At 40.2% G+C, this 27,307-nt stretch overlaps 1 protein-coding gene across 7 annotated transcripts in view; it reads right to left on the reverse strand.

The window, feature by feature from the left end:
- Nucleotides 1–27,307, reverse strand: part of RUBCN (rubicon autophagy regulator) — a 68,117-nt gene that overhangs the window by 33,057 nt on the left and 7,753 nt on the right. For 4 of the 7 annotated variants that reach the window (XM_019922629.3, XM_033855707.2, XM_019922627.3 and 1 more), the window contains exon 2: nucleotides 9,225–9,378. In XM_019922629.3, the coding sequence (XP_019778188.1) occupies nucleotides 9,225–9,378 (154 nt within the window). Of the gene's footprint in view, nucleotides 1–9,224; nucleotides 9,379–14,221; nucleotides 14,325–25,587; nucleotides 25,850–27,307 lie in introns of those variants that run through there. The other 3 variants (XM_033855706.2, XM_019922628.3, XM_073804112.1) reach the window with 3 other exon arrangements.

Consider the following 27,307-nt stretch of genomic DNA (forward strand, 5'->3'; position numbering starts at 1 on the left):
AATCAACAACAAAAAAATTCCTGGAACTAGTAAGTGTTATTATAGCAAGGTCACAGGATATATGGTTAATATATAAAAGTCAACTGCTTTCCTATAAACCAGCAATAAACAAGTGGAATTTGAAATTAAAAACACAATAATACCATACACATTAGTACTGCCCAAATTGAAATACTTAGGTATAAATCTAACAAAATATATACAAGATCTCTATGATGAAAACTATAAAACTTTGCTGAAAGCTATTAAAGAACTAAGTTACAGAGATAACCCATGTTCATAGATATGAAGACTCAATATTGTCAAGATGTCAGTTCTTCCCAACTTGATGTATAGATTCAATGCAATCTGATTCAAAATCCGAGCAAGTTATTTTGTAGATATCTACAAACTATTCTAAAGTTTATATGGAGAGGGAAAAGACCCAGAATAGCCAATCAATACTGAAGGAGAAGAACAATGTTTTTCTTCAAAAAGGACTGATACTGTCTGACTTCAAGACTTACTATAAAGCTACAATAATCAAGACAGTGTGGTATTGGCAAAAGAACAGACAGAAAGATCAGTGAAACAGACTAGAGAGCCCCAAAATAGACCAATGTAAATATCTTTGACAAAGGAGCAAAAGGCAATACAATGGAGCAAAGATAGTCTTTTCAACAAATGGTGCTGAAACACTGGACAATACTTATACCCATCACAAAAATTAACTCAAAATGAATCACAGATCTAAATGTAAAATGGAAAACTATAACCCTCCAAGAAGATAACATAGGAGAAAACCTATATTGGGTATGGTGGTGACTTTTTAGATACAAGACCAAAGGCATGATCCATGAAAGAAAGAACTGGTAAGCTGGACTTCACTAAAATTTAAAACTTCTGCTTTCTGACAAACAGTGTCAAGAGAATGAGAAGATAAGCCACAGACAGGGAGAAAATATGTGCAGAAGATAAAACTGATAAAGGATTGTTATCCAAAATATACAAAGGACTCTTAAAAGTTAGCAATAAGAAAACAAGCAATCCAATTAAAAAAATGGGCCTTGGGCTTCCCTGGTGGCGCAGTGGCTGAGAGTCCGCCTGCCGATGCAGGGGACACGGGTTCGTGCCCTGGTCCGGGAAGATCTCACATGCCGCGGAGCAGCTGGGCCCGTGAGCCATGGCTACTGAGCCTGCGCATCCGGAGCCTGTGCTCCGCAATGGGACAGGCCACAACAGTGAGAGGCCCACGTACCGCAAAAAAAAAAAAAAAAATGGGCCTTAACAGACAATTCACCAAAGAAGATATACAGATGACAAATAAGCATGTGAAAAAAGGCACCACATCATATGTCATCAGGGAAATGCAAATTAACACAATACACATCTATTAAATTGGCCCAAAGGAGAGGAAAAAAAAAAGGAATGGCCCAAATCCAGAACAATGCCTATATCAAATGCTGGTGAGAATGTAGAGCAACAGGAACTCTCATTCATTGCTAGTGGCAATGCAAAATAGTATGGCCACTTTGGAAACCAGTTTGGCAGTTTCTTTCAAACTAAAGATTCTCTTACTACATGATCCAGCAATTTACTTATGTACACACAAAAACCTGAATAAAAACTTGATGTCAAATTAAGTAGGGACAAGACAATTTCAAAGTTGGGGGGAGAAAGCCTAAAAATGTAGAACGTTTTATATTCATATTATAGGATCTTTAAATTGCTAGTCCAACATAAAGAAATGGAAGCTGGAAGTCCTGTATGATGTATTATGGGTATAATTTATACAAGAAAGATGATATGGAACTCCATCAGTGGATTCATTCTCACAGAAGAGGTTTGACCCTATACCCAAAGACTGTTAATTAAATGTACATTTAGGATGTTTTAAATTAAAATAAAATGTTTGAGTGATGTATTTTCACAATGTTTAATTTCCCTCAATCAATCAGCTAATGATCCAGGTCATGTGTAAGGCTTTTCCTGTCCTTATCAAAAAATGATATGGTAGTTAACAAGAAAATAAAATGATAAATAGGTGAATGTTGGGGAAAAAATCAACAACAAAAGATGCTATATGAGTGAGGGACTACTCCTACCATAATGAAAAGCTACAATAATTAAAACTGAGTGGTGATAGCACACAAATAGAAAACAGACCATAACAGAAATCCAGAAATAGATCCATGTGCCAAGGAAATTAAGTATATTCAAAATAAATTACAGATAGAATGGTTTAAATGTAAAACATTAACCCATAAAAGTAATAGAAGAAACCATGGAGAAACATTAATAATCGTATAGTGGGAAAGCCCCTTCAGAGCATCAAACAGCCCAGAAGGCCTAAGAGAAATGATTAATTTGACTCACTAAAAATCCGATATTTCTGTATAGTAAAAGCCACCATAACAAATGCATGGACACCAAGTGGGGAAAGTGGCGGGGGGTGGGGTGGTCCTGGTGGGATGAATTGGGAGATTGGGATTGACATATATACACTAATATGTATAAAATGGATACCTAATAAGAACCTGCTGTATAAAAAAACAAATAAAATAAAATACAAAAATTCAAAGAAAACAACAAAAAAAAGAAATGTCAAAAGACAAGCTAGGAAAAAATATTTGCAATACACATTACAGACAAATAACTAATTCCCTGAATAAATAAAGAGATTCTACAAATCTGTAGGAAAAGATTGACAATCTAAGGAAATGGGGTTAATACAGGGAAAAGTTCACAGAAAAATACTTTTTTTAAAAAAATTAATTTATTTTTGGCTGTGTTGGGTCTTCATTGTAGCACGTGGGCTTTCTCTAGTTGCAGCGAGCAGGGGCCACTCTTCAATGCAGTATGCGGGCTTCTCACTGCGGTGGCTTCTCTTGCGGAGCACAGGCTCTAGGCGTACGGGCTTCAGTAGTTGTGGCATGTGGACTTACTAGTTGTGGCGCGTGGGTTCAGTAGTTGTGGCTCACTGGCTTTAGAGCGCAGGCTCAGTAGTTGTGGCACATGGGCTTAGGTGCTCTGCGGTATGTGGGATCTTCCCGGACCAGGGTTCGAATCCGTGTCCCCTGCATTGGCAGGCAGATTCTTAACCACTGCGCCACCAGGGAAGTCCCAGAAAAATACTTCAATGGCTCTTATAAACATCTTTCAGAGTAAAAGAAATGTAACTTTTCACCTATTATGTTGGCGACAGTTTAAAGTTTAATAACACCCTATATTGTCAAGGGTATGAAGAATCAGATCCTCTTATACAATGCTGCTGAGGGCGTAAACAGACATAACTTTCTGGAGGGCAATTTCGCCATAGCTATCAAAACTGAAATGCACATACCCTTTAGCCTAAGCATTCTACCTCTAGGAGTATCCTATGGTAAAGGGCAAAATGACCTATACTCAAGGTTATTCACTGTAACATTGTTACTAAGAGCAAATGCTTGGAAGGAATCTAAATGTTTATTACCAGGAGACTGATTAAATAAATTATGGTACATACATAGAATGGAATATTATAAAATGACAGCTGCGAAAAAGAATGAAGAACCTCTTTATGTAATGGATTGGGATGAATTACAGTCCCATCAAGTGAAAAACGCAAGGTGTAGAGTAGTGTTTATAGTATGCTTTTATTTGTATGAAAAATCAAAAGGTGTAGCAAAGAAAATTATTCATATTTGCTCTAATAATAATAAGCATAAAAATTCTCTGGAAGGAAACTAGAATACAGTAGTTACCAATGGGATTGGAAGGAAACAAGATATTTACTGCATGTGGTTTTATACATTTTGTTTTTTTAACCATATAAATGTATTGTCTATTTTCTCTTTTTTTTTTTTTTGGCCACGCAGTGAGGCTTGTGGGATCCTAGTTCCCAGACCAGGGATTGAACCCGAGTCCTCAGCAGTGAAAGCGTGGAGTCATAACCACTGGACAGCCAGGGAATTCCCTGTATTGTCTATTTTAATTAAATATTTTAAAGCAAGTTACAGAGTAATAGATACAGTATAATCTTAATATTTTAAAAAGCATGATTCAATGCAATCCCTATCAAACTACCACTGGCATTTTTCACAGAACTAGAACAAAAAATTTTGCAATTTGTATGGAAACACAAAAGACCCCGAATAGCCAAAGCAATCTTGAGAACGAAAGAAGGAACTGGAGGAATCAGGCTCCCAGACTTCAGACTATACTACAAAGCTACAGTTATCAAAACGGTATGGTACTGGCACAAAAACAGAAAGATAGATCAATGGAACAGGATAGAAAGCCCAGAGATAAACCCACGCACATATGGTCACCTTATCTTTGACAAAGGAGGCAGAAATGTACCGTGGAGAAAGGACAGCCTATTCAATAAGTGGTGCTGGGAAAACTGGACAGCTACATGTAAAAGTATGAAGTTAGATCACTCCCTAACACCATACACAAAAATAAGCTCAAAATGGATTAAAGACCTAAATGTAAGGCCAGAAACTATCAAACTCTTAGAGGAAAACATAGGCAGAACACTCTATGACATAAATCACAGCAAGATTCTTTCTGACCCACCTCCTAGAGTAATGGAAATAAAAACAAGAGTAAACAAATGGGACCTAATGAAACTTAAAAGCTTTTGCGCAGCAAAGGAAACCATAAAGAAGACCAAAAGACAACCCTCAGAATGGGAGAAAATATTTGCAAATGAAGCAACTGACAAAGGATTGATCTCCAAAATTTATAAGCAGCTCATGCAGCTTAATAACAAAAAAACAAACAACCCAATCCAAAAATGGGCAGAAGACCTAAATAGACATTTCTCCAAAGAAGATATACAGAGTGCCAACAAACACATGAAAGTATGCTCAACATCACTAATCATGAGAGAAATGCAAATCAAAACTACAATGAGATATCATCTCACACCAGTCAGAATGGCTATCATCAAAAAATCTACAAACAATAAATGCTGGAGAGGGTGTGGAGAAAAGGGAACCCTCTTACACTGTTGGTGGGAATGTAAATTGATACAGCCACTGTGGAGAACAGTATGGAGGTTCCTTAAAAAGCTACAAATAGAACTACCATATGACCCAGCAATCCCACTACTGGGCATATACCCTGAGAAAACCATAATTCAAAAAGAGTCATGTACCAAAATGTTCATTGCAGCTCTATTTACAATAGCCCAGAGATGGAAACAACCTAAGTGTCCATCATCGGATGAATGGATAAAGAAGATGTGGCACATATATACAATGGAATATTACTCAGCCATAAAAAGAGACGAAATTGAGCTATTTGTAATGAGGTGGATAGACCTAGAGTCTGTCATACAGAGTGAAGTAAGTCAGAAAGAGAGAGACAAATACCGTATGCTAACACATATATATGGAATTTAAAAAAAAAATGTCATGAAAAACCTAGGGGTGAAACAGGAATAAAGACACAGACTTACTAGAGAATGGACTTGAGGCTATGGGGAGGGGGAAGTGTAAACGGTGACAAAGCGATAAAGAGGCATGGACATATATACACTACCAAACGTAAGGTAGATAGCTAGTGGGAAGCAGCCGCATAGCACAGGGAGATCAGCTCGGTGCTTTGTGACAGCCTGGAGGGGTGGGATAGGGAGGGTGGGAGGGAGGGAGATGCAAGCGGGAAGAGATATGGGAATATATGTATATATATAACTGATTCATTTTGTTGTGAAGCTGAAACTAACATACCATTGTAAAGCAATTATACTCCAATAAAGATGTTAAAAAAAAATAAAATAAAATAAAAAGCATGGACATGCATAGAAAAATATAAGAGAATCTACCAAAATGTTAAAGAGTGATTGTTATTACTTGATGTTGAGATTATGGGTAATAACTTACTTTCTTCTAAACTCTTTTTGGTATTTCCCAAATGTTCAGCAAATAAAAACATGTATATTACTTATATATTCAGAAAAGAAATACACAGGGACTTTCCTGGCGGTCCAGTGGTTAGAACTCCATGCTCCCAATGCAGGGGGCACCGGCTTGATCCCTCGTCGGGGAGCTAAGATCCTGCATGCCACACGGCACGGCCAAAAAAAAATATATATATATATATATATACCCAGAGGGTTTTTTTGGTTATTATTGCTATTTTTTAAATTGGGCCATCTATACTGCAAAGTACAGGTTTCTTCGTAGTGTTGGAAAAGGTGGGGGGAATCTTTGCACTTCTAGTCAGCTGAGAAATCTCAGGGATTAAGCGTCTCCACGTTTCTAAGCAGCAGAGAAGGGGTTATCAAATATACCTTGCGTTATGGAAAGACTAAAAGGTAGCCCAGATGCAGGATGTCAAGGAAAACGAGATCCCTCTAAGAATATGGTCACGATGTTAGAGTTTCCTAAGGCCCTAAGTGATTTAAAAAAATACACTTCACATTCCATAACACATCCTTAGGAAAGCACGGAAGAGATATGGCCAGCATGAATCATTGTATCCCTTCCCCCCTCCAAGAGCACAACACCCAGAATAGCTTCCTGATGACACAGCAGCCAGAAGCCTTTGAAAGCCTTAATCTTTAGGGAGGAAATGAAAAGGAAAAACAAGTCCTTAGTACAGACTCTAATTTTTAGGACTTTACAAGGCAGAACTGAGCAGCAGTGAAGTTGGTATGGATCTTTTGTCTTTAATTCTTCCCACTAGAGCCTGTAGTTGCTAAATGTATGTGTGTATGACAGATTTGTCTGGTTTGCTCTGCTTGCTCTTACTAACACTACTGCTGTTTTGTAGGTGACCGTACCCTTTAACAGTTTTCATTCCGCTGACCAGGTACCTTCACAGATCTTATAACTTACTAATAACAATAATATTGTGTTGCATTTACCAAGCATCTTCCACTTGGGAATTCCACTGACTTTACTATTTCATCATGACACATATTCTGTTTCTGGCACAGATGGTAAAACTGTCTTCAAATATAGTAAAATGATTACTCCAGATAACAATGTAAGATGAGTAATAGAGCCAAGAAAAGAACTTTTTTGCTATCAAGATGAAAGTACTTTAACCACTAAATGACAGTGCCTCTAATCTGGTAGCTATCTTGGTCATCAGTCTGGGAAACTTGTATTGGGTTTTTGTAAAACATGTTGGCGTGGTTCCCAATTCTGGCTTGGGAGACTGAGTAGCTGGCAATGCCACAGATCAGTATTAAAAATATCAGGAGGAAGGGCAACCTTATGAGAGAAAGTAAGTTTGTTTTGGGTCATGTTGTACTTGGCCTATAGGACAGCCAGCCAGATGATAATGTATAGCAGATAGCCAGACAGCTAGTCTTGTGGATCTGAAGTTCAGCAGAGATGTCTGAGCTGGGGGTAGGTAGTGTATAGGTGAAGTTAAAACAATGCAAGTGAAGGAGACTGTTTCAGAAAATGTACAATGTAATAAGAGATAAGGACATAGGACTGGACTGTATTAAAAACTAAAATCCGAGAGGAAGAGATTCCACGGACATAAACTAAGAAAGGGTGATCACAGAGGTAGGAGAAGGTCTCCATAACATTGGAATAATGCAGTACGAAGCAAGGTCTGATGATGTTCAACAGTGAAGAACACAAGACAGTGCTCAAAGGAGAAATGTTCACTGGATTTGGTAACATGGACTTACTTAAACTTCAGTAGCAAGAACAACAGTGGTAAGGGCAGAAACCAGATTGCAGTGGGTTAAATTATTTGTTTTGTAAATTCCAATGGTCATATTTTTTTCATAGGACAACATGTAACTTGAAGCTTAAAAAAAAATGAGGGGAACATTTATTAATTATTTCCTATGTACCACGAACTGTGCTAGGCAAATTTGTATGCCATTTCATTTAACCTTTCCATCAAACATTATGATATAAATAATATTATCAACATTTCTAACGATGAGAAAAGGCTCAAAAAAGTTAATATCAACTAATAGTTAAGACTGACAGACAACTTACTACACTTTCTAAAGCTTTTTCAGGTATTATCTCATTTAATTCTCACAACAATCCTATGAAGTACATACCAGTGTTACCGCCTCATTTTACAAATGAGGAAACAGAAGCACTAACAGTTATGTAACTTACCCAATACCACAGAGTGGTGAAGCTGAGATAAAATAAGAGCAGTCTGACTCAAAAATCCATAATTATTACTACTATGTCATTTTTTCCCCCAAGGACCTGAGCAATTTCAATCCAGGTTCTGTCTGATTCCAAAGACTTCTGTCAGTCTACTATACAATGTTGCCTCCAAATTCCTGGAATGAGGTTTTAATAATGATGACCATTAAGATTCAGCTCTTTAAAGGATAAAAATTTCCCCCATATCTTCAAAATTCTTTAGAAAGAGGGCCTCATTTTTAGAACTTACTCTGAATAAAGAAAATCTAACCTAAGCCAACTTTTCCACTGAATTCTGAAAAAACTCAACAAGAACACTGGTTTAAAGAGTTTGTTCAGAGGTGATATATACATATTTTTAGAAGGGAAGGTACCACATTAAATCCTATCAACTATGAATATCTTAATACCAATTAATTTTTTCCAGTGTGACTGCTAGTTGAGAATAAATTCTGATTAAAAAAGAAAGACAAGCCTGGCTTAGAAAAAAAGAGTTTCAGGAAAGAATACTAAGGCCTTACATGGGAACAGCATGAGTGTTTGGGAACACAAATTATGCACATATTTGTGAGGTTTGATTTTTAAAAAGTAGGAGGATCAGATCCAATGACCCACTTGACAGTTTTATCCAGAACCAAACCTTATTTAAAACATTGCAAATGGAGTAACTGCCATTGAGAATTAAAGCAGAAACCATCAAGTGTTAGTAGATTCCACTCATTTTTAATACTCAAAGCTTATTAGAGTGTTTGAGGATACTTAGGAAAAGAAACAACATCAATAAAGTTTACATAGACGAAAACGTAAGCTATAACTAAAACTATCACTCACAAGCATCTACAAGTTATCAACAAAGTGATGCTCACAGGATAGTCTAAAAATGACAATATCCTGTAAATATTTCTCAGATGCGTCCTAGGATACTCTTAAGAGGAATATCTCAATGATTCATCATCATTGTCCTTATCCTCCTCCTTGTTATCATGTATTATAGTCTTGCTCGCAAGGGCTCAGAGACTAGTTGCCTTCATCTTCTCCCTGCCAACAACTTAATGCAACTATTTCTTTCCAACAAGTGATTCAGCCAATCTGGCACAAAAAGAAAAGAAGGGATCTACATACCTGGTCATGGATGAGCCCATGATAGAGGATGCTCTGCATGTCCCTGCAAAGCCGCTCCAGGCCACCATACTTGGACCAGACATTGGGGCTGTTAGCTGATACTAAACCCTCCACAGTAGTCTTCAAATTACCCAGCAACTGCCAGTGCTCCCTCCTGCAAGGGCATCAATTATACCAATGGTTAGTTACTTTGTTGTACCTGATCCTGACCACGTCAAAGAAAGTCTAAGACAAGAAGCCTCCTGCCCCACATCCTAACATTCTCTCCCCTATTAATTTTTTACTTGAGTATAAGACCCAATTCTGAGAGGACCGAAGTTGTAAAGAACACTAAGATTTTGTTTTAAAACCCTCATATTGGGACTTCCCTGGTGGTCCAGTGGGTAAGACTCTGCGCTCCCAATGCAGGGGGCCTGGGTTTGATCCCTGCATGCATGCTGCAACTAAGAGTTTGCATGCCACAACGAAAAAGCCCACATGCCGCAACTAAGAGTCTGCATGCTGCAACTAAGAAGTCCACATGCCGCAACTAAAGATTCCACATGCTGCAACAAAGAGCCGGTGCAGCCAAAATAAATAAACAAACAAACATATATATATAAAGCCCTCATATTTACATGGCATATTGTGCTTTGTAAGGTGATCTTCATCTACTATCATTCCATCCTCATGTAAGTAGCCTATAACCCTGTTTCTAGGAGTGTGACCCATTAAGATCCGTTTCTGGACAATGACATTACATGGGCAATATATAAAGAGATGAGGGCATTTGCTGAAAACCAGAAACCTTTTGTCAAAAAAAAAAGCCAAAAACAACTTTTTATTAACTATATTTCCAGTACTAAGTACATATATCTGTACACAAATATTATGGATAAGAATACAAATTGCCCATGATTTTCCCCCTTAATTTTTTAACCTAAAATTGAGGCAAAATGTTTTAAGCTTGCACTGAGCCACTTAGGACATGTCCCCAAATCAATCAACTATTGGCTTATTCCCTTGGACCATGTGAAGTACTTTAGTGTAAAAGTTTGAAAATTATTGCCCTAGATGATTGTCAAGGTTCCTCTCCAATTCCCAGCATTTTCTCAACACAGCTTCCAACCCAATAAAAATTCAAAACCAGCTGCAATTGAGTGAAAAGAACCGGATACACAGAATCAAACTGGATAAGGAAAACATGAGGAGATGAGGTGTCAAACTCCTTCTCTTGGGCCCCCAGTTGTTATGTTGTACACTTTATCTAGCCCTTTCATTTCTTATTAGAATACTACTCTTTCCTCTTCAAGGACAGTCCTGGGAATGGTTATAATTTCTTCAAGGAACTTTCACTATAACTATTTTAATATCATTGAAATACCTATTAGGGTAGGGGGGCTCTGAACTGGAATCCTTTGTAACTCTCATACATTTTGTACACTTTCTGAGCCACTTTTAAAAAGTGGATGAAGAGAGTAAAGGCAGACAAATAAAATAAAATGAATGAAGCTAGGTCTGGTACAGGAGTATTATCTAAAAGGGGAAAGCCAAATGGATCTCACTCTGGTTTTCTCCTCTCAAGGCTTTGAGACCAAGAATTTATTCAAACTGGGAGACACCAGGCTTTTTTAACCTTACATCATTAAACATTTGAGTCTATTTCTTTTTCCCCCCAGTTTTATTGAGAAATAATTGACATATAACATTATATTAGTTTAAGGCATACAACATAATGATTTGATATATGTATACCTTGTGAAATGATTACCAGAGTAAGTTTAGTTAACATCTTTCACTTCACACAGTTATAAATTTTGTTCCTTGTGATGAGAACTTTTAAGATCTACTCTCTTAGCAACTTTCAAATATACAATACAGTACTGTTAACTATAATCACCATGCTGTACATTACACCCCCAAAGTGACTTATAAGTTTGTACCTTTGGACCACCTTCACCCATCTCCCCCAACCCCTCATCCCCTGCCTCTGGTAATCATCAATCTGTTCTCTATTTCTATGAGTTTGGGTGTTTTGGATTCTACATATGTGAGATAATACAGTATTTGTCTTTCTCTGTCTGATTTATTTCACTTAGCATAATGCCCTCAAGGTCCATCCATGTTGCTACAAATGGCAAGATTTCCTTCTTTATGGCTAAATAATATTCCTGTGTGTGTGTGTGTGTGTGTGTGTGTGTCTGTGTGTGTGTGTCTGTGTGTGTGTGACATTTTCTTTATCCATTCATGTGTCAATGGACACTTAGGTTGTTTCCATGTCTTGGCTATTTTAAATAATGCTGCAATGAACATGGGGGTGCAGATATCTTTTCAAGAGAGTGATTTTGTTTCCCTTGGATATATATCCAGAAGGAAAATTGCTGGATCATACGGTAATTCTATTTTTAATATCCTGAGGAAATCTCCATACCGTTTTCCATAATGGCTGCCCCAATTTACAATACCACCAAGAGTCCCTTTTTCTCCACACCCTCGCCAACACTTGTTGCCTCTTGTCTTTTTTTTTTTGTGTGTGGTACGCAGGCCTCTCACCACTGCGGCCTCTCCCGCTGTGCAGCACAGGCTCCGGACACGCAGGCCCAGCTGCCATGGCTCACAGGCCCAGCCGCTCCACGGCATGTGGGATCTTCCTGGACCAGGGCACGAACCCGTGTCCCCTGCATCGGCAGGCGGACTCTCAATCACTGTGCCACCAGGGAAGCCCGCCTCTTGTCTTTTTGATGCTAGCCCTTCTAACAGGTGTGAGATGATATCTCATTGTGGTTTTGATTTGCACTTCCCTCATGATTGGTCATGTGAAGCACTTTTTCATATACCTGTTGGCCATTCCCCTGTTCTATTTCTAACCCAGTCCTGGGAGATATTTCAAGATAACTAAGAGGCACACAGGACTCAGGTGGTCATTAAAAGGCCATTTATTGTTGTACTGTGAAACTGCCATCACAGAGGCCAACTGACTGCCAGCTTTTGCTTCAGGGATTCTCCATCTCCTATGCTTCCTCAGGAAGCATCTGGCCTGTTCTGACTGATACAGTTTTACATTCCAACAGGTTACAATCAAGTGGTGCAGGCCTGAGAGCCAGTCTGGTTCCTCAAGTGACTCTGCATATCTGTGTTCTGATTCATTCTGTATTGATCTCACAAGGTTTACTGTCAAAGAACATCATAATAGGGCTTCCCTGGTGGCGCAGTGGTTGGGAGTCCGCCTGCTGATGCAGGGGACACGGGTTTGTGCCCCGATCCGGGAGGATCCCGCATGCCGTGGAGCGGCTGGGCCCGTGAGCCATGGCCGCTGAGGCTGCACGTCCGGAGCCTGTGCTCCACAACGGGAGAGGCCGCAACAGTGAGAGGCCCGTGTACCGCAAAAAAAAAAAAAAAAAAAAAAAAAGACACAAAGAACATCATAATAAATCCTGAAAGTAGACACCAACTACCCTATCATCCTAGGGCTTTGATTCCAAAATTTTACAAAGAGCATTGAAACCCTAGAAACCTTGAGCATTCAGATAGATCTATTAACAACTTCTGTACAAACTAAAGAAATTTTCTTCCCCAAAATGAAGTGCCCTTGAGATACCACAGCTACAAAAGAAGGTGGCTCTTACTCTAAGATGTACCAAACCGTCTATATTTGGTATATGCTCATATAGATGAAAAGTAAACTTAAAAAAGTTTTTTTAAATTAATTAATTAATTTATTTATTTTTGGCTGCGTTGGGTATTCGTTGCTGCGCGTGGGCTTTTCCCTAGCTGCGGTGAGCAGGGGCTACTCTACATTGCGGTGCGCGGGCTTCTCATTGCAGTGGCTTCTCTTGTTGCAGAGCACAGGCTCTAGGCGCACAAGCTTCAGTAGTTGTGGCACGCAGACTCAGTAGTTGTGGCTCGCGGGCTCTAGAGCACAGGCTCAGTAGTTGTGACACACAGGCTTAGTTGCTCCACGGCACGTGGGATCTTCCCGGACCAGGGCTTGAACCCGTGTCCCCTGCACTGGCAAGTGGAGTCTTAACCACTGTGCCACCAGGGAAGTCCTAAAAATTTTTTGATTTACATAGCTAGTTTGTTTAGTGTCTTTACTTTTTAGGATCTTTTACCCTAATGATACTGTTATCATTTTCAGAGAGCTGAAATACTAAGTTCAACTGAAGCCCATACACAATGGTTGGATTAATCCATTCATACCTGAATCTTAGATGCAAATAAATAGATCACCATGAGAAATAAAATATCCCTCCTCATTCTTTACCCAGATTGTTAGCAAGTGAGGTCAGTCTTTCCTAGGCTAAACCTGTTTGCTAATAATTACTTGGATTGTATCATCTTGCATTCACATGTAACCTTCATCTGGGCACAGGCAAGGACTATATTAGGCTCAAAGCAGCCCTTTGTATGGCCACTTCTGCAAGTATACAGAGTGCTCTTCTTTAATCACCATAAATTAAAAGCAAGTCTTTCTAAGCATATTACCCTATGTCAAGGAAGAACTAGGCTTGAGTGGCAAGGGACAGCATAATCCATCTCTACTTGAATCATATTTATCAACAAACAGCAAAGCCAATCTCAGAATAAAGTCCTGCCAATTTTCTTTTGGGAGGGTTTTGACTACATTCTTTGAAGAGGAACAGGCATTGCTTAAGCAACTCAAATAAGCATACCCAAGGAAAAAGTTTCCCTAAATGCCAACTCAGTCTTAAGCTTGCCAAGTCACAATTAGAAGTAACACTCAGGTTAAAACAGTAAAGTTATAAGCAAATGTTATTTTTTAAAGAAGTGTTATACCATATAACTAATATAAAACCAATAACTAAAAATAAGTGAAATCAATAGTAAATACATAGTAAATACTGTGCAATTGTAAAATGAGATTCAATGCAAGAAATATATATTGGCATATCTTCCACCCCCAAGACTCTTTTTAGTAATAAAAGGAAACAGCTTCAACTTATTAGCATATCCCATCTACAGTATGCCAGTTATCTGCATTGTAATGTGGTATCTACCTGAGACCAGAGTTGAAGGTCAGGTTGTTCCAAGTCAGGTAATGATTTGATCCCTGAAATGTGAGGAGAGGTATGTGATACCCATATGTGGAATATCATGAAACCAATAAAATTTTTGATTAGGAACAATTTCCAAAGCTAATGAAAGTATGTAAAAGTATAAAAAACAGAATGTAAAATTATATTTATGATCTTAACATAAATATACTGAGAGAAATAGTGATATGTTAATAGTGGTTACTTTTGGTTATATAAGGGGAATGTAGAGAAGAGAGGAACTATTTCGGCCTTCCTTGAGGCTAGCAATTAAAGAAAGGTCAATAATATGAACAAAGTTAGTGAACCAGAAGTTGGAAAATACCATAAAGGATTTTTTAAATACTCAAGTATCAAAAGCATCTTATGCTGAAAGATTGTGGTCAGGCAAGCACCTAGGACTTTTTTTTTTTTTTTTTTTTTTGTGGTACGCGGGCCTCTAACTGTTGTGGCCTCTCCCATTGCGGAGCACAGCCTCTGGACGTGCAGGCTCAGCTGCCATGGCTCACGGGCCCAGCCCCTCCGCGGCATGTGGGATCTTCCCAGACCGGGGCACGAACCTGTGTCCCCTGCATCGGCAGGCGGACTCTCAATCACTGCGCCACCAGGGAAGCCCGCACCTAGGACTTTTAATGCCAGAAAGCACTTCCTGGAAAGAAGTAATGGGTTCATTCTTAAAGTGGGGAAAAACCTAATTAGGGAAATAATTTTCTTAAATAAATTTATTTATTTATTTTTGTTTGTGTTGGGTCTTCATTGCTCTGCACGGGCTTTCTCCAGTTGTGGCGAGCGGGGCCTACTCTTCCTTGCAGTGTGGGTGCTTCTCATTGCGGTGGCTTCTCTTGTCGCAGAGCACGGGTTCTAGGCACACAGTCTTCAGTAGTTGTGGCATGCGGGCTCAATAGTTGTGGCTCATGGGCTTTAGAGTGCAGGCTCAGCAGTTGTGGCGCACAGGCCCAGTTACTTCACGGCATGTAGGATCTTCCTGGACTAGGGATCGAACCCATGTCCCCTGCATTAGCAGGCAGATTTTTAACCACTACGCCACCAGGGAAGTCCCGGGAAATAATTATTGGTAACACTGAGGTAGCAAGAAACTACCACGTTTAATTTGCGTTTAACTTTCTTCTTACCTGGCTCCATATTTTCTGTTTTTAGTTATACAGTTTTTAACTTGTAGAGTATGTAGTATATTTATGATGCTTTTCAAATAAACAATATGCTTATAGAAAAAACATACTTGACTCTATTATTCAGCTCTCAGCTCTGGGGCACTTAGGAGAACCTATCCATTGGCAGTTCCATCCCTTTAGCGGTTGACAGCAGAATCTCAAAAGTCTAGGAGGGAACCTCAATGTCTAGGAATCTCAACGTCTAGAAGGCAGGCTTTGTAACTTTATACCTATTCAACAAATGCTTCACCAATCATACTAAATTTTAATGATACTAAATTTCTTGAATTTCAACAATGGGTAGATTTAACAAAAGGTAGGAAAATCCCTTATGTCAGAAACCTTACTACTGGTGATATGCAAACTCCTTAGTACAGAGTTCAAAAATTCTCCATCCTGCTCAGTACTCCTCAATTTGAATACAGTCTCTCTCTCTCTCTCTCTACCACATGCAAACATGCTAACCTCATACCTACTCTCATGACTGTATCCATGGAGACCTTTCCACTTGGAATGATTCTCTTCTTGTCCCATTCAGGGATTAAGGTTCAGCTCTAGTACAATTTTCTCCCAAGAAGTTCTAAATAATCTGACCTGCAACAACTTTTTTGTTAGAAACTCCATAACACATGCTGTCAATACACCATTCCTCTTAATAATAATCTTTAAAAAAAAAACCAAAACATTGTTATTTACCGGTATGTGGTTGATTTCCTTAAGGAGAAGGACCATGGTTTTTCTATTTCCTTTTTTAAAAAAATATTTATTTATTTATTTATTTGGTTGTGCCAGGTCTTAGTTGTGGTAGGCAGGCTCTTTAGTTGCGGCAGGCAGGCTCTTTAGTTGCAGCTCACCAGCTCCTTAGTTGTGGCATGTGAACTCCTAATTGTGGCATGCATGTGGGATCTAGTTCCCTGACCAGGGATCGAACCCGGGTCCCCAGCATTGGGAGTGTGGAGTCTTAACCTCTGCGCCACCAGGGAAGTCCCTCTATTTCTTTTGTATTTTATATTTTAATAAGCAGAGAGAAAATATCATTCAGTGGAAAGAGAACAAGCTTCACGGTCAGGCCAACCTGAATTTGAATCCTAGCTCTGCACAAACTAGCTGTACATCCTTGGGCAAGCCATTAAACTCTTTAAGCTTCAGTTCCCTCATCTGCAAAATGGAGAGAACAACTACTTCATAAAGGAGTGTAATTGATAATCTACAAAAAGCACCACCATCAAGCAAATAATAGTAGTATTACTTCCCTTTTCTCTGTCCTTTTCCTTTGAACTTCCATTGCATAAATCTAATAAATCCAGTTAAATCAGAAGGAGTACCTAGTATAAAGCCTTCTTACCCATTCTGCTTCAGAGAAAATTTGGGATTGGACAGTTTGTGACATAATTAAGACTAGTAACAGTGTTCCACCTACAAAGAATATCTTCACTGAATTTAAACTAGGGTCAAATTTCTTCTTAGCACAGGTTCCAAGGCCCTGTTTATGTTCATGGTACTTTCACTGAAGCAGGATAGCTGGAAAGACTTCCTCAATATTGGACGACCTTGTATATAACAGAGAATCAAATTTGCTTTCTGGATAGAATGAAAGAAACTTATAAGGTTTTACTGCAAAAAAATAAGGTTGATTTTGTGAGTCATATAAGAAAGCCAATCTCATTACCTTAGAGTCACACCTTACGTTGTCTGGGTAGAAGAGTGCTTTACAAGCAAGGTAAAGGAGGCATACACCACCACTCCAATAGCAAAGGCAAAGGAGGAAAGACACTGCCTCAGTTGCCTCAGTTTTAGGGACACTATTTTAAAGTAAAAGATAACCATCATTAGAACTAAAACTAAACTATCTCAAAAACTGCTGAGGAAAGAAAACAGCAAGAGAACATTATAGAAATCATTTTTAAAAGATGATAGAATTAAGACCCAACAGATATGAGATAAAAATAAGTGTCAATGGAATAAACTCAACTATTTAAAACAAAACAGCCAATCAAACAAAAAAGCAGGAGGAAACTATACTAATATCAAGGTTGTATTCAAGGCAAGAATCATTTAAAAAGACAAAGAGGGAATAATGAAGATATAGCTCTCATTAGTTTTTATGTATCTAATAACATGGCCTCAAAATATATCAAACAAAACCATACACACACACACACACACACACACACACACACACACACACACACAGGGGAAACAAAAACTGCAGAAAACAAAAAGAAAAACGGGGATTTCCCTGGTGGTCCAGTGGGTAAGACTCCACGCTCCCAACGCAGGAGGCCCAGGTTCGATCCATGGTCGGGGAACTAGATCCTGCATGCCGCAACTAAGAGTCTGCATGCCACAACTAAGAAGTCCACATGCCACAACTAAAGATCCCATGTGCCGCAACGAAGACCCAGCACAGCCAAAATAAATAAATAAATAATGAAAAGAAAAATGGAAATGGAAAAGAAAAAACAATGGTAATGGGAGATCACGAAAACCAAAAGTAAAAAAGTGATTAGAAGAGCTGAATAATATATAATTAATAAGGTTGTTCTATAACATCTAGAAAACTATACCTTGAAGGACACTTTTTTAAAGCACCATAGAACAGTCACGAAAATTGGCCTTGTACTAAGGCACACACATAAGAAAAGTCAATAGATCCTCAAAAGTAGAAGTAGTACAGACATATTCTCCAGCCAGAAAGCAATAAAACAGCGAGCAAATAACAAAAGTAGGTAGAAAAAAAAAAAACACCCTTGGAAAATCTAAAACTCTCAAAGGACTCCTTAGGAGGTTAGGAGGCAAAAATAAATTCATGGTCTTGGAGGGAGGTGGGTGAAGAGGAATGGCAATATGACTATTACTGCTTTCTTCTCAAAAGTATCCAAATGAGAGAGCTCACCGGGAGACTGTCTGAGAACCCTTAAGAAATTATGGGATTCTGCTGTTTTCTAGTAAAAAATCAATCATCTCTCAGTCCTACAAACCAGCAGGGTTCCTGTGAGTTTCACTGGCAAAGGATATGGCCCCACAAACTTTGAGAGATAGTTTGCCAAGTTCCTATTTACTCACTACTATTGATGACTTCCTTTAATAATCTTCTCTCCTCCTAATCAAGTGTAGTTTACACTTCAAGTGAGCCTGATCCAGAGGAACTAAAAACATGTAAGCATGCTGCAGTTCTTTCCTGAAAAATGCAGATTTACATCTACAGCAGCATTGTTCCATTGAACTTTCTGTGATGCTGGAAATGTTCTGTATCTGTGCTGTCCAATACGGCAGCCACTAGCCACTGTGGCCATTAAGCACTTGAAGTCTGTGCAGTGTGACTAAAGAACTGAAATTTTAAAATTTTATTTAATTTTAATTAATTGAGACTTAAATTACCACAGGTGGCTAAGTGGCTATTACGTTGGACAGAGCTGGTCTATAAATACCAAGACAGGTTGTTTAAGGAGGAAAGATTACAAAACAAAATAAAAAACAGGAAAAAAATTCCATTTATGAAAGAAGTGATAAAGCAAGTATAAAAAAGCAGAAACAGCTGTGGGGAGGGTAGATACTGAGAAAACCTTCAGCTTACGGTTCCTGCTATCAGCTGATACACCTCCGGCTTCTGGGTTCTGACAATAGCATTTTCCCCAAAAGCTTCAAGAGTATGTTTGCGGGGGGAGGGGTGTGGGGGCAGCGGGGGGCGGGGGGAGGAAGAATTGTACTAATAATTGGAGTAGCAGTTTGGATTGCTCAAAAATCATGTGATCCTCATGCTTTGCTACCAGTGCTGCCAGAGCATGGTCAAAGGAAAAAGGGAACAAAAGGGAAGAAAATGAAAATTACGTGAAAAAGTGAAAAATGAATAAACAGAAAGGGAAAAACAGAGGCCCTTTCAATAGCAACAGAACCAATGACACCTGTCCAACCATAAGAAGCATGACCAAATTTTACCATTTTCATTCCTTGAGCAAATAAATATTCAGTGAACACCAACCATATGTCAGGCACCGTGCTAGGCACCGGGCTTATGGTGGTTAAAGAGGGAGAGTCCCCACCTCTCCGGATATTCAGAATGCAGTGGGGGAAAGGGGCACATACATTTAAAAAATGCTATAGAGTGAGAAGTGCTGTAATAAGAGAGATAGAAAAGGGCAGGCCAATGATGACTTCTAACGGAGCATTATTTAAAGGACGACTAAGAGCTCTCCAGGCAAAGAAGGAGGCAATGCAGGGAACTTAGAGGAGCAAGTATCAGAATGGTGAGGAAGGAGATGTGAGTGAGTGAATGCCATGGTTTTGTAACTGGAAACTTCACACTGAATACCACAGAAGTTTTGACTTTCTATTTTCAATGAGAAATCACTGAACATTTCTGAGCAAAATACTAGAGTAACTTTGCTTCTGAAAAATTAAGCTGGTAGCAATGTGGAAGCTGCTTGGAATAGGGGGACTGGGCTCAGATTGGGAGCTTAGTCAGGAGGCTACTGAGAGAATCCACAATGAGAAATAATAAAGGCTTTAGTGAATAATTTTGTTTATAGCTGCCCAGAATTCATGTCCCTTTCTTTTGGTAACAGAATAATGATTCTTCACAGGGGAATCACCCCTCTGGCACTTAATCTGGTCCATGAAGTCCCAAGAAAATATCACCCTACCCTAGGATCCAGGGTTGGGCATATAACTTAGGCCTGACTGAGCAACATATTCCATACCCTGAGTACAAGAACAGGAACATAAGTCAGTCCAAAAAGAGTCAGCCCCAGAATTTTCACTTTTGCTATACCTATGGGGATTGATTTTGTCTTCTTTTTGGTTGGATTGCTAAACTTGAAGTCGCCAAGGGTTATCCTGTAGAAAAATCTGCGACTTCCCTGGTGGTGCAGTGGTTAAGAGTCCGCCTGCCAATGCAGGGGACACGGGAAGATCCCACAGGCCGCAGAGCAACTAAGCCCATGTGCCACAATTACTGAGCCTGTGCTCTAGAGCCCACGAGCCACAACTACTGAAGCCCGCGCGCCTAGAGCCCGCGGTCTGCAACAAGAGAAGCCACCGCAATGAGAAGTCTGCATGTTGCAACGAAGAGTAGCCCTCACTCGCTGCAACTAGAGAAAGCCCATGCGTAGCAACAAGACCCAACACAGCCAAAAATAAATAAATAAAATAAAATAAATAAATTTTTTAAAAAAGATAAAAAAAAGAAAAATCTGCCTGAGAATGAAGCCAACACATCGAGAAAAAGAGCACACAGACAGGGACAAACTTTCTTTTTTTTTTTTTAACATCTTTATTGGAGTATAATTGCTTTACAATGGTGTGTTAGTTTTCTACTTTATAACAAAGTGAATCAGTTATACATATACTTATATCCCCATATCTCTTCCCTCTTGCATCTCCCTCCCTCCCACCCCTCTAGGGGGGTCACAAAGCACCGAGCTGATCTCTCTGTGCTATGCAGCTGCTTCCCACTAGTTATTGGTTTTACATTTGGTGGTGTATATATGTCCATGCCACTCTCTCACTCTGAGGGACAAACTTTTGTTTAAGCACCTACATTTGGCCATTCCTGAAGCAATACCACTCCCTGGATTTTTCGGTAATATAAGCCAATATATTTGGAAATGGAGGGAAAAAAAAAAGGCTTCAAGAGAAAAATCAGAAAGAGAACTCATTGGACCTGTGACTGCCTGGGTATGGGAAACGAAGGAGAGGGAAGTATCAAATTTCACTGAGGTTTCTGACTTGGTTGACTGAATGTAAAACACTATTAACTGAGATAGAGAACAGAGGAGGAAAAGGTTTTGGTCAATAGAATGAGCTCAGTTTGGAGACACAAAAAAGTACCTTAATCCTTGAATTCTGACTCTATCTGACTCACTGTACCACGAAAACTGTGGAAGTAGCCGGGTTCCAAGCTCAGAAGTAGATTGCATAGCCCAAGGCAGCTGAGGGTGACAGCAATGCAAGAAGAATCATTCCTTTAATTGTTTAGTAGTTTCACCAGACAAACTCCAAATAATTGGCATTTAGGAAACCCTAGGAAAAGTGAAGTATCATCCCTAAGCATCACAGCATTTTGCTAGTGGTGACTAGCTACATGGAAAACAATAGGGGTATCTATGACATTCCACTCCAAGGATGAAGTTAAAAGCTAGGCCAACACCCCAGTCCCCAGTGTGTTCAACTCGGATAGAGGAGCCACAGAAGGAGGAAGAGCGAGCAATGATACCATTGAAAACAGCAACTGGAAGAGCACCAACTAACCTTATTTTAAGAAAACTGGGGAGGAGATGGAAGTAGACATTTTTTGCATTCAGTACATATCAGGCACTCTGTGAGGAGCTTTATGCACATTACGTTATTGAATCCTCACAACTTACCAGTCAGGAAGGCATCATTCTTCCCACTCAAACAGGATAAGCCAAGTTAAGCCGTAGAGCTAGAATTCAAATGCAGATCTACCTGGATATAAAGCTTATGCACATTTCACTACATCAACTGCTTTCAGGAAATAACTGAGCAGTTTTATACTTCATTATATATTAAAAAAAAAAATGATGCCATCTCATCAAGATGTCCTCTGAATTGGGTGTTTTACCGGCCATAGAAGGGTTAGGTTTGCAGTGACCCAGCCACAGTGCCTCAATTCTCAGGCACAAGGCATGTATTTTATTTACCATTTGACTATCTGGAACTAAGGAGGCCATCAGTGCCATGAAGTCCCATTAAATAAAACATTCTGAGTTAACTAGCCACCCACAGAGAGTCGGCTATGGCAACAGTATGAGTGATTTTGTGGGGATAATCCCACTACTGAAATTAAGTTTTGACTAAAGTTCCTTGATTAAGAGGCAAGCATGGAAAGAATAACAGAAAAAGATACCTGCAAAGGAGCGGTCCTAATAGCCTTAAAATGACAGGCAAAGAATGCTATAAAATTCATTACCTTATACATTTCTTCGTCCCAGTATATTAGCATAGTGAAAGGTAGTATAGTGTAGGTATTAAAAGTAGAGCCAGGGCTGCCCTGGTGGCGCGGTGGTTGAGAGTCCGCCTGGCGATGCAGGGGACACGGGTTCGTGCCCCGGTTCGGGAGGATCCCACATGCCGCGGAGCAGCTGGGCCCGTGAGCCATGGCCGCTGAGCCTGCGCGTCCGGAGCCTGTGCTCCGCGACGGGAGAGGCCACAGCTGTGAGAAGCCCAAGTACCGCAAAAAAAAAAAAGTAGAGCCAGATTGCCTGGGTTTGAATCCCAGTTCCACCAAGGATTTACTGTATGACCTTGGCAAGTTATTTATCCTGTCTATGTCTCAGCTCCCTCACCTGTCAAATGGTGATAATATATTGAATAGTACCTATCTCACCCAGTTGTTATGGGGATTAAATAATACTTGTAAGGCTCTTAAGCAATGCCTGGCATGTAGTAAATAGGTGTTTGTTAAATATATTAAATAAATAAAAAACTCAGCAAGATGGGGAGGAAATTTGAATTTCCGACCCAGCCTCTCCCACATGAACTGGTAGAGGAAAATAAAAACAATCCTAAAATTTGTTTAGAATGTATATAGGACCTTTTACATGAAGCATTTCACAGACATCTGGAGGAAGAATAAGTAGCCAAATATACATAAGCAGAAACTGAAACATGGAAAAGGGAAGTAAGATGTTCAGTTTCACTGAACACATCATTCACAAGTCTCGGGCAGGAACGCCAAGGTCCTGTCGGCCCAGGTTTTGAACAGCAGGCCACAGGCTAACTGTGCACATAAAAGAGGAGTCTCACCCTTTAAAACAGCCAGGTCTTCACCCAGGTACAACATCTCATTAATTTTCCCCTGTTGATATTTTCTCAGAGGTAAATATTCCACCTCCAGTCTTTGGATCCCAGCTGCTCCTGAGACTCTAATTATATCTGAATATTTTTAAAAGTCAAGAAAGACTTCCTTAAATGTAAGACCAGACACTATAAAACTCTTAGAAGAAAACAAAGGCAGAACACTCTATGACATAAATCACAGCAAGATCCTTTTTGACCCACCTCCTAGAGAAGTGGAAATAAAAACAAAAATAAACAAATGGGACCTAATGAAACTTAAAAGCTTTTGCACAGCAAATGAAACCATAAACAAGACCAAAAGACAACACTCACAATGGGAGAAAATATTTTCCAACAAAGCAACTGACAAAGGATTAATCTCCAAAGTATACAAGCAGCTCATGCAGCTCAATATCAAAAAAACAAACAACCCAATCCAAAAATGGGCAGAAGACCTAAACAGACATTTCTCCAAAGAAGATATAGATTGCCAACAAACATATGAAAGGATTCTCAACATTACTAATCACTAGAGAAATGCAAGTCAAAACTACAATGAGGTATCACCTCACACCAGTCAGAATGGCCATCATCAAAAATCTACAAACAATAAATGCTGGAGAGGGTGTGGAGAAAAGGGAACCCTCTCTCACTGTTGGTGGGAAAGTAAATTGATACCGCCACTATGGAGAACAGTATGGAGGTTCCTTAAAAAACTAAAAATAGAACCACCATATGACCCAGCAATCCCACTACTGGGCATATAACCTGAGAAAATCATAATTCAAAAAGAGTCATGTACCAAAATGTTCACTGCAGCTCTATTTACAATAGCCAGGACATGGAAGCAACCTAAGTGTCCATTGACAGATGAATGGATAAAGAAGATGTGTCACATATATACAATGGAATATTACTCAGCCATAAAAAGAAATGAAATTGAGTTATTTGTAGTGAGGTGGATGGACCCAGAGTCTGTCATACAGAATAAAGGAAGTCAGAAAGAAAAAAACAAATATCGTATGCTAACACATATATATGGAATCTAAAAAAAAAAAAAAAGGTTCTGACGAACCTAGGGGCAGGACAGGAATAAAGATGCAGACGTAGAGAGTGGACTTGAGGACACGGGGAAGGGGAAGGAGAAGGGTAAGCTGGGACGAAGTGAGAGAGAGGCATGGACATATACACACTACCAAATGTAAAATAGATAGCTAGTGGGAAGCAGCCACAGAGTACAGGGAGATCAGCATAGCACAGGGAGATCAGCTCCGTGCTTTGCGACCCACTAGAGGAGTGGGATAGGGAGGGTAGGAGGGAGATGCAAGAGGGAGGGGATATGGGGATATATGTATATGTATAGCTTATTCACTTTGTTATACAGCAGAAACTAACACAACAATGTAAAGCAATTATAATTCAACAAAGATGTTAAAAAAAAGACTTCCTTAACCCACATTCCTGCTCTATGATGTACATTCCAGATTCTTAAGAGGTTAAGACCAGAGTTATTAATGAAGCAACCCCTACATAGGGGTAGTACCTCTCCAGAGTCCAAGCCACCATTCGGTCAAAGTAGTTTTTAAAATCTTAAATTCTCTAATTTCTAGAAGGTATGAACTTGATAACAACAGTTTCATATAAATAAATGGGAAATGGCTTAGCTGCATTGTGGGGAAGGAGTGAAGGGTTTAAGGATGGAAAGGGAACGACAGGGAGGTCCTGTTACTCTCTGACAGGGATCCAGCTTTGACAAAGGGCACGCACGCAATTTCTAGTCCCACTAGCAAGCCCCCATCCCCATTCCACTGCCATTACAACCGCCCACTTTCATCCGCAGGCCCTCCTTCACTCCTTCCTCACACTCATTTTTCCTAAGCTTCTTTCTAGGCAACTCATAATGCCTAACCTTTACTCCCAGAAATTCTTACTTCAACCTTCTTAATATTGGCCCGAATTGCTGTCACCGTAAGTTTCAGTCGGGGCACCCACCTTGTCCCCTACTGCTATCTATAGACTCTGGCCTATGAAATCTCCCTACAGCACCTCTCAATATCCACCTCCTCCCCAGCAGCCTTGGATCTGAGCTTCACCCACTTCTGCCCACCCCCCAAGCCCCCGCCCTCAACATACCCTACCCCCCTCCTTCACCCTCACTAAGCCCGTTCCCTCGTCCGCCCTATCCACGCCCTGCGCGTCCCTCCTTTCAGAATTTTTTCCCAAACAAGTTGCCCACAACAGTTGCCCTCATGTCTGTCGCGCCCGGCAGGTCTCCCCGTGCTCTCCGAGCCCTCTCAAGCCTCCCGGGACTTCAACGCATCAATCCGCCCGCGACTCTCCGGCCCCTTCCCAGCCCACCTGCTCTCCTCCGGCAAGCCCTCCTCGCAGCCGCCAAGCTCCATTCCCGCGCCCTCTGCCCGCATCCGGGGCTGCGACGTCGCCTCTTCTCTTGAGAGGCGTCCCCGTCGCTTCGCCCCTCAGGGCTCCCAGAGTCCCCCGGGAACCGAGGAGGCACCCACGGCCGGTGGGCTCAGAGTGATGCACTACAGCCGGGTGACAGCAAAGGCAGTGACTGCTGCCTCAGCTGCTGTTTCTAGCCACCCCCGCTTCCGGCTCCAAGAACTACAACTCCCAGCAAGCACTTCGAAGGCCCGGCCGCTACCGGCATGCACCGCCCTATCCAATCAGAGGCTGCGCTCGCAGCGACTTCAGACCCTGGCGGCGAGCTTGCGGTAGTGCACCCGGCGGGGAGCCGGGGTCTGAAACGCCCACCAACCCTAGTCTCCGGAGTTCGTACTGGTGTGGACCTTCACACAAGTCTGTCACACTTCACCCTTGAAACCATACTCGGTCAGAGGTCTAGACTCGAAAATAACGCTGGTCTTAATCCAAGTACGATTAACCCCACTTTAGCCTACCCGGGTTTAACACCTGTTGGTGGTGTTTGGAGACCTCAAAAATTTTAATGAAGAACTCGCAAACTCGCAAGAGCTCATGTCGCTTTGGGATCACAAAGGAACGGGAGGAGGCAAAAGCTTTGGGGAAAGGTTTCCTGGAGGACTGATGTCAGAGCAGAGTCTTTTAGGATGAGTATGAGTTAGCCTGGAGAAGAAGGGAAGAGAAGGCGAAGAGAGTAACACAGACATGAGGAAGCGGGTCTGGGAACAGCTTGTTCTGAGTAGTAATCAGAGCTGGGAAGAGGTGAGAAACAGGCAGACCAGATCATGACGCCATGTGAGTTTGGATTTTATCCTAAGAACAATTAGGAGCAAATCAAGGATATGCAAATCAAGAAGTGATTTGATCAAACTTGCTTAGAAAGCTACTTTTGACAATGTGGAGAGGTAATGGGGTATGTACTATGTTGGAGGGAAGGTCAAAAGAATGGATATGGGAAGAGGTTGGAAGTCCCTATAAAGGCCAAGTGTAATGCCAATGAGTGAAGTCAGCCAGTTGTAGGAGAATGGCAGAAACTCTCTGAACTGGAACCCCCATGCCTCATCCAAAAAGGAAAGTCTCATCTTAGCTATAGTTGAATGTTGCCAAATATTCTGATCTTTTAATAAAGCTGGAATCTGCATTTTTAAGTACAATTTCCAATTTTTAAAATATTGGCAACAATTTTAAGGTAAACATTACATGGGCCAAAAAAAAAAAAATTCTGTAGGCTAAATGTGGACTTTGGGTTTGCAAGTCCAGGCCTAAACTTGGGTAGTGGCTGTAGGGAACAAGGAGATTGGGATTAGAGCCATGGTAAGGCAACAGAATCAGCACTACTCTGTTAGGGAGAGATCTAGGTTAACTCCATAAAAACTAGTTACTCTGTTAAAAATAATACATGACTTTCAGAAATGTTCAAACTTGAGAAAACATTTTTTGTGAATTAAAAGTGAAAGAGCCTTTTAATTAAATTATGATTTCCAATTTCCATTTATATAAAAAATATTCTTATTCAAACTTTCTCATATTTTCCTACCAAAGTGTTATACTTTTTAAGAAAGGGGCAGTGTTAGTTATTGGGATTTCAGTAGCTTCTGTTTCTACAAATGTATGAACTTCATTTTTTGGCATACAGTAT

The sequence above is a fragment of the Tursiops truncatus genome, chromosome 4, assembly GCF_011762595.2.
Source record: "Tursiops truncatus isolate mTurTru1 chromosome 4, mTurTru1.mat.Y, whole genome shotgun sequence".
Classification (NCBI taxonomy): Eukaryota; Metazoa; Chordata; class Mammalia; order Artiodactyla; family Delphinidae; genus Tursiops; species Tursiops truncatus.